Genomic DNA, 8,789 nt, shown 5'->3' with positions numbered 1-8,789 from the left:
TATATATATATATGTGTGTGTGTGTGTGTGTGTGTGTCTTTAGTACTTCCTTGGTGGTAAAATGCAAAATTACAACACTGAAGACTGCAAAAACACTATTTTTACTCCCCTTGTGTCGTGCTTTAACATCACTTATCCTCATCATTAACATGGTAACCATTCCTCACCATGACCTGCATCCAACCAAAGATACAGTGCAGGAATGGCTTTGATACTTAAAATAAACTTGATGTTTTTGCATGTGTGTTAATGGAAAACCAGATAATTCATAGTATCGGACCAAGATATTGCTGTCCAGCTGATTTGGATCATTTGGCAATTTTTGCAATTTGTAGCGGTCAAGTGCAATAACCTCATTTTCTGCCAGTATTGTTGTTTGTTAGCTGCCTCAGGCATCTCAATATCATTTAGTTTTTATGTTTCATTGCTTTTATTTTTAGTTTTTGGGCTATCAGACTCAGTACACAAATAAAAATCGTAATTAAAGGTCGTTTCTGCTTCAAGCCATTCCACAGTTGATGCTCTTTGTTTTCCAGCGTAGCGGGGACACATGAAGACTTCTCAGTCCACATTTTAGCTTTATATTTTAAAATGTATTGAGTTGTTGTAGCCATTATCTGTGGTAGTCACCTAAATGGTTGCCATAATTCACAAAAAACATTAACTGAACCAAAAAATGAGAGAACTGCAGTTGCATTAGTCAAATCTACCAGCGACATGGGTTTGTTTTGCCTAACCTCTGACCTTTACCCATGATGCTGTGCATGCAGAACACTATGAAATGCTCTATTGGATTAACTCTAACACATAATCAGTTGTAGATGCACATTCAATGGTTGCAGTGGTTTCATTGAAATCTGTTCACTGGTTTATGAGATGTTTTGCAGACAAGCACAGGCAGAAGTATTATCACTCTTTTTGAGCAGCAGAACAAAGGGGAAAAAATAATGTGATTCAGAACCCAGATCAGTTTTTTTTCTTTATACAAACTAGTATAAATAAACTACATTAAATTTTAAATGTGTTTGCAGCTGGACTTTAAAGTGGCTGTGACTTCCATTTCCATCACTCACAAAATAAAGAAGAAAACATCAAAATTTTTAAAGGATGTGTTATAATAACAATGCTTTTAAAGATTTTGAGACATAAATGGCGTATTTGTTGTTTAACTTGGCACGGCTGAAGTGAAACAGACCGTGACCATAGAAAAAGAACTTCCTGGTTCTGGCTTATATGAACTCTGCCTCTTCTTCGTCTCTTGTTTGACTCAAAATAATGTAAAGAAACATCAGTTTCTTCTCTCCTTTTTATTTTAACAGCGTGCATTTTAGTTTTACAACACATTGATCATCTTTACCGAATAAACACATTTGTTTTTATTACTGTTATTTGATGTCATAAGCACTTTAACTGTTTTATGATCTGAAAAAAACCGTGTGAATGTTTAAATTACAGTTTTGACAAAGCGCCTCTGCTAACAACAACTTTTAAGTTTTTAACGTAAACAATAAAATAAATGCTACTCGATGAATGTTCTGTCAGGTTTGCAGCCACTAATCCTCTGACTCTGCTCTCCTGTCAGGACTAAAGACCGACCTGGATGAGAAGCTTTTCGGACAGCACCTCGCGTCACGCATCATTTTAAGAGCTGTGAGCGGGTTCATGAGCAACGAGAACCCAAAGAAGCCTCTGGTTCTCTCTCTGCACGGATGGACCGGCACCGGGAAGAACTTTGTCAGTAAACTTATTGCCGAAAACGTTTACAAAGAAGGAATGCACAGCAGCTTCGTCCATGTCTTCACGTCCACGCTTCACTTCCCTCACCCCAGTCTAATAGCCACCTACAAGGTAACTCCTCCCACAGATTTGATTCAGACAGGTGTCGGCCCTCAGAGTGACCTGAACTCGTTGATCTTGTCCTTCAGTCCGAGTTACAGCAGTGGATCAAAGGAAACGTTTCCAGCTGTGAACGCTCCATGTTCATCTTCGATGAGATGGACAAGATGCACCCCGGACTGATCGACTGTATCAAGCCGTACCTGGACTACTACGACAAGCTGGATGGAGTTTCATATCGGAAGTCCATCTTCATCTTCCTCAGGTAAACTGCTGTCCTGAGGTTTGCACACGGTTCACTGTAGTTAGTGATTTATTAAAGGTGGAACAGTAAAAACTGCTGGTTGATGCAGACTGTTCCAAGGTTTAAATTCATGGGTGACTCTTGGTGTTTTAAGGTGTGGCCATTTTCATGTGGTTAAGGTTTATTAAAAGCAGAAGCCATCTTAAGTTGATTTGACTCTAAAGGTTAATCAGTTGTAGATTTACTCATGGAGTTTCATTCAAACTCATCCAATGTTTCAGGAGATATTTAGCTAACAGACAAACATGGTTGACTTCAACCGTTTATTGGTGAAGTTTTCAGAAAAACATCAGTTTAAAGCCCATTTCACATTATTACGTTTTTGACAACTTCTGCCAAGGTTTGTAAATTTTGCTCAACATGCTGTCGTACACTGAAGACGAAATAAGAAGCAAAGTCAATTGGAAGCTTCTTTTGAATGTGGACACACTTTGTTGTTGTTGAAGGCCCCGTCACACTAGTTTTGACAACTTATGCCAAACTTACGAAGGTTTTAAAGACCTGTATGTTGAAGATGTAATTTAAAAAATCAACTGGAAGCCTCTTTTAGGCATGTACATAGTGTAATGCTAACAAATTGATCAAATATAAAACTTGTATTAGTACCGTATTTATTTGTGAATAATACGTAAAATTTACTCTATAAAATCATCCATAAAGTTGGGAGGTAGTACTATACTCGGATAAATATTTTTTACTTATGTATTTTAACTGAAATATCGGCAAAATTGTTGAGTTCGGAAACAAGCTTACCTCTGACACTCCTCCGTGCTTCAGAGCGAGATAATAACAGATCCAGGCAGGCGACATGATGTGAAGAAAAGGGGGGAAAAGTAGTCCTACACCTTAGTAATGGTAACAAACTGATGACATTAGCGTGTGACCGGGCCGCTCCTCGAACAACAACAAACACATGTTCGTCTGTAATGGCTGCCGTCTACCAGTGTTCTGAAAAAGTTTGTATCCCTGGAAAACGTTTCCCCACCAGAGGGGGTGCTCGCGAGTAGGAAGTAATCTGCTTTTCCCCCACAAGATGGTCCAAATCTCATGTGAAGTCTCTGACTTTTGTGTTGGCGCCTCCTGGTGGACTATGTGTAAAATGCCAGAATTCATATGATGCTGCTACAGCTGATATATATTTGTTGTCAAAATACATTTTGGTACATATGTTGTTAAAATAAAATGAACAGTACATTGATCATTTTACTGATATGTATAAAGACTGCAAAGGCTGAAAAATCTTGGTCTGTATGAAATTGGAGGTAGTTTGAGGAGTAAATGTTTATACTTTTTAAGCTCAAAAGGGTGGGGGGGGGGTCGTATTATATATGAGATTGTATTATACATGAATAAATACGGTAATTTAGAAATTTTAAAAAATCATAAGTTGTCTAAAATGTTATAGTGACAGGGTCTTGAGTTGAACCAATTTTAAGTAACTTGTCCCTAACTTACACATAACTTACACAAGCATACAACAGCATTTTTGACTTATTCAGTGCTCATGTGCAAAGTTAGTGTAACTTGTGCAACATTCAAGTAATTTATTTCTAACCTTTGACAACTTACTTCTAACATACAGCGGGTAAAATAAGTATTGAACACGTCACCATTTTTCTCAGTAAATATATTACTAGAGGTGCTAATGACATGAAATTTCCACCAGATGTCGGTAACAACCCAAGTGATCCATACATACAAAGAAATCAAACCATAAATGTCCAGAAATGAAGTTACTTGTAATAATGTGGAATGGCACAGGGAAAAAGTATTGAACACATGAAGAAAGGGAGGTGTAAAATGGCATGGAAAGAAAAGACACCAGCTGAACTCTCTCAGTAATTAGAAARCAAGCCTGCCCCTTGTCAGTGCAAGTTAATATCAGCTGGTTCAGTCCCAAATGATGGCCAGGTATCACACAAGAACCATCTGATGATGGGTAAAAGTAAAGAGCTCTCTCAAGACCTTCACAACCTTATTTTGCAAAGCATAATGATGGCATCGGTTACAGAAGAATGTCTAAACTTCTGAAGTTCCAGTGAGCACTGTTGGGGCCATAATTCAGAAGTGGAAAGAACATTATTTCACCATAAACCGACCACGACCAGGTGCTCCTCACAAGATTTCTGACAGAGGAGTGAAAAGAATKATCAGAAGATTTGTCCAAGAGCCAAGGACCACTTGTGGAGAGCTTCAGAAAGACCTGGAATTAGCAGGTACGATTGTTTCAAAGAAAACAATAAGTAATGCACTGAACCACCATGGCCTGTATGCACGCTCACCACGCAAGACTCCACTGCTGAAGAAACAGCAAGTTGAAGCTCCTTTAAAGTTTGCTGCACAACATTTAAACAAGCCTGTGTAATACTGGGAGAATATAGTCTGGTCAGATGAGACCAACATTGAACTGTTTGGATGCCAGAATACACTTCATGTTTGGAGGTCAAATGGCACTGCACATCAGCCCAAAAACACCAGACCAACAGTGAAGTTTGGAGGTGGGAACATCATGGTATGGGGCTGTTTTTCAGCATATGGTACTGGCAAACTTCAAATAATTGAAGGAAGGATGAGTGGAAAAATGTACAGAGACATTCTTGATAAAAATCTGCTTCCATCTACCAGGATGATGAAGATGAAACGTGGCTGGACATTTCAGCAAGACAATGAGCCCAAACACAAAGCCAAGGAAACTCTCAGTTGGTTTCAGAGAAAGAAACTAAAGCTGCTGGAATGGCCCAGCCAATCACCTGACCTGAATCCAACAGAAAATCTATGGAAAGAACTAAAGATCAGAGTTCATAGAAGAGGTCCACGAAACCTTCAAGATTTGAAGACTGTTTGTGTGGAAGAATGGGCCAAAATCACACCTGAGCAATGCATGCCACTAGTTTCTCCATACAGGAGGCGTCTTGAAACTGTCATTGACAACAAAGGCTTTTGTACAAAGTATTAGATAAATTTCAGTAAGTGTGTTCAATACTTTTTCCCTGTGCCATTCCACATTATTACAAATAACTTCATTTCTGGACATTTATGGTTTGATTTAACACAAGACCCAGTGTTAAACTGGTCAGAATTATCAGATTATATATAAGATTTTCTTAATGACACAGAATCTGGATGATTGCAGTTTCTGTAAAAAAACAAACAAAAAACAGAATTCTTTAATTTTTAATTTTTCCTTGAATGTGTCTCAGTAACGCTGGAGGAGAGAGCATCGTGCAGACAACTTTAGATTTCTGGAAAGCAGGACGAATTAGAGAAGAGATGGAGCTGAAAGACGTGGAAACATCACTCTCTCTGTCGGTGTTCAACAACAACAAAAGTGAGCGGTGATCACATCAGTAGTTAATTATCATTAAAAAGCATTATTTCACTTGGCTTCTAAATCTCTTTCAGGCGGCTTTTTTCATACGAGTTTGATCGATAAGAACCTGGTGGACTTCTTCGTGCCGTTCCTGCCTCTGGAGTACCTGCACATCGTCCAGTGCGCCTTGGCCGAGATGAAAGCCAGAAATCTCCCACCGGACATGGACGTGGCAGACCAGGTGGCCAAAGATTTGGTTTATTTCCCTAAATCCGAGCGAGTGTTCTCCGTCAAAGGCTGCAAGACGATAGAGAGCAAGCTGGACTACTACACTTAATGTCTGGTGGACGCCTCTGTCGTTTACTACGTGCACTTTTTAAAAACAAGACTGTTGCAGCCAAATGACTAAAAACCAGGACGTGGAGACGATATCAGGAGGCTTTCTCTGCTCTTGTCTCACACTGGGTGAAGTGGGTGAATAAAAGAAAAGACTCAAATAAATTCCTGAACTTCCTTTTTATCTCCGTAACATCTTAAAGAGAATTGTTTTTATTAATGACCCAACAAGTCCTGTCAAGGATTCTCTTTAGGTCTTCTTTGTATGAATGGACTGTTGAAAACAACTGCCTTAACTGTCCATCAAACATGGTTTTTACTTGATTTATTTTAAAGTATGTCTGCTGTTTAATACAAGGCATAAATTCATTTTGATTCAGAGAGTTCAGTGTGATTCTACAACGATTATTGACGCATCTGTAGTTATGCTTCTATGGAAGAATGTTGCATTCACCCAAAAACACCTCCTGATCTCATAATTATGAGAAAAGTTGAGCCATAGCTGACTTTTCTACAGGAAAAGTGAACAATGACTGCACTTAGATTTGATTTGCTTTTATTTGCTTTTAGGTATTAGACACTAGTATCATTGCTGTTTTACATCAGGTTCCTGTTCTGCAGAACATGAAAAGATATCCAACATCTCATCACATTAATATACACTATAGACACAGACATGCTTAATTACAAAACAAAAAAGCAGCTTTTACATGGTAGACATAAATTTGATTGTAAATAAGGTGTTAGCATGAGTCTTCTTTAAAAGTCTCAGTGTTGAGATGTATGTACAGAGATGAGTCCAGTCAGGAAGTAGAGCTTAGCTATGAGTTCCAAGGATTCATTAGTAGTAGACCAGACAGGTAGACAGTACGACATGGTTGAACGTATTATGGCATGAAGAAAAGGGTTGAAAATTAAAGATGTCAATGACCGGTCATTGGCGAACAGGTGTTTTTCCAGGTAACTTCTGTCTGTTTCAGTCCAAGCCAGAAAAATTTAAGCCGTATCCGTTTCCTTTTTCCAAAATAAAAATCTCCCCTCGGGAGTTAAAAACACTCAGAGGCTTGAAGCCTCGATTTGGAACCACCGGCTGGCGTGCCTGGTCCCTGGCTGTGAAGTCTTCCCTAGTTAGCTCATGGGATCAGACTTAAAGCCAAACTGGGTTTTCTCCAGAGAGAATCCCAGCTTTCTTCCTAGGTTGGAATCAGGAAGAAGAGTGTGTCGCTCAAAGCCGTCCGGGTTAGTAAAAGAAACGGACGAACTTTGGTTCCACCCTCAGGCTTAGAGATTAGTCAGAGAAAGAAAGAAAGATTTGCCAGCGGCGCCAGCCCAAGGTTAAAATTCTGTGGCTGTTCAACAACATGATATGATCATCTCTTTTCAGCTTTCAATCTGATAGACTAAGAAAAATCACTGCAAAACATTTATGATGAATAATTAACATTTCTGTTTTATAATCAGTTCTGAACCTTCTGTTAGTCCAGATAAATTAAAGATTTTCTCAGGAAAAATCCACAATTATATTACTGTGTTCACAAAATAATAACAGTGATTTACATAAAAACACAATGAAAACATTACAATCAGATTCTCTGTGATTTTTTTATACCATTATAAATCTTTAAGGCACGATAAAAGAAAAGAAGTAGTTCCACTTTTCCTGACAGTCATTATCATGATTTAACAAATGCATAAACATTCTTAGTTAAACAACAATTGAATCACGGACAGAAGAGATTGTTCTGTCCATTATCTGATTAAGAGAACTGAGGGGTTCTCTTCCACGGTTAGAATGGCCTGTCAAGACCTAAATAGAGTTCAGTTTGTGACAAAGTTCCTGTCCTCTCGTCAGGCCTGTCCGAGGCCTGCTTCGAGGCAGTAAATCTTGTTTCTTCACTCGAGGTGACCCCTACATAAACATACTTTTTTTTGTTTCAGATAGTAGATGAGGCTTGCACATGGTCTTGTCAAATGAAAATCCAAGATAATTCCTACATATTTATAAGTAGTGACAATAGAAAGAGGTTTGTTTAAAAAAAGACAGAGGATTTGATATAATGAAGTGAAAAAATACAGATTTTTTCACATTAATCATCAAAAGATTATCTTGTAGCAGTGGGATTGCTAAAGGTCTGCATGTAGCTGGCTATAGATTTTTTGTTATGTTCAAATAAGATCAAATAGATATTTGAGCAAGACAAAAAAGAACTGCATCATCAGTATACATTAAAGGGGCTATATCATGTAAAATCAACTATTTTTGAGTTTTATATCATGTTCTGTTATCCTCTCATCAAAAACACACAGTCTTGCCTTGACTCATTCATACATGTTTGAGAAATCCTGTAGTGTCCTCAGGCAATGTGCAGGTCGATACTGAAATATCAATACTACCAATACCAGAAGTTTGTGTTCTAGAATCGATACTAAAATCAAAATATTGATACTTTAGTTATTTCACATAATGTATATCATTAACAGGAAAATAGTGGAAAATAACAAATCTATTCCAATCTTGTCTTAAACATGTGGTTGGAGGGATCTACTTTTCCTTCCACTTGGGTAATACAGTACATCAACACAGTGGCACGTGCTCAGTCAGTCACTCAGTCTGTACATGTATGGCAGGTAATTTTAACATAAAATCTGCTTCTTCTGACTGTCTGTAATTAAATTCTAGATGAGGGGTTCCCAAACTTTTTCATGCTATGGCCCCCCCAAACAGCATTAGCTCTGACCAGGGACCTTCTTGCAAACCCACAAACAAAGCTACAAAATATACAAAGTAACATACCTAAATATTTAGGTTTCAACTTAAATATTTAGCTTGCAACTTAAATATTTAGCTAACTACCTAAATATTTAAGTTGCAACCTAAATATTTAGGTAGGTAGCTGAATATTTAAGTTAAAAATTTACATGGTTAGCTAAATATTTAAGTTGCAACCTAAATATTTAGGTAGTTGGCTAAATATTTAAGTTGCAACCTAAATATTTAGGTAG

At 37.9% G+C, this 8,789-nt stretch overlaps 1 protein-coding gene across 2 annotated transcripts in view; it reads left to right on the top strand.

Annotated features, from left to right (window-relative positions):
• tor1 (torsin family 1) overlaps positions 1-6,169 on the top strand; it is a 13,365-nt gene extending 7,196 nt beyond the window's left edge. For both annotated transcript variants that reach the window (XM_014012366.1, XM_014012367.1), the window contains exons 2-5: positions 1,583-1,848; positions 1,926-2,101; positions 5,341-5,468; positions 5,543-6,169. In XM_014012366.1, coding sequence (XP_013867820.1) covers positions 1,583-1,848; positions 1,926-2,101; positions 5,341-5,468; positions 5,543-5,787 — 815 coding nt within the window. In that variant the 3' untranslated portion in view covers positions 5,788-6,169. The remainder of the gene's footprint in view (positions 1-1,582; positions 1,849-1,925; positions 2,102-5,340; positions 5,469-5,542) is intronic.
• The last annotated feature ends 2,620 nt before the right edge of the window (positions 6,170-8,789 follow it).

The sequence above is a fragment of the Austrofundulus limnaeus genome, unplaced genomic scaffold, assembly GCF_001266775.1.
Source record: "Austrofundulus limnaeus strain Quisiro unplaced genomic scaffold, Austrofundulus_limnaeus-1.0 Scaffold90, whole genome shotgun sequence".
Taxonomy (NCBI): domain Eukaryota; kingdom Metazoa; phylum Chordata; class Actinopteri; order Cyprinodontiformes; family Rivulidae; genus Austrofundulus; species Austrofundulus limnaeus.
The sequence above is the reverse complement of the archived record's forward strand: the minus strand, read 5'-3'. Positions and strand labels throughout refer to the sequence as shown.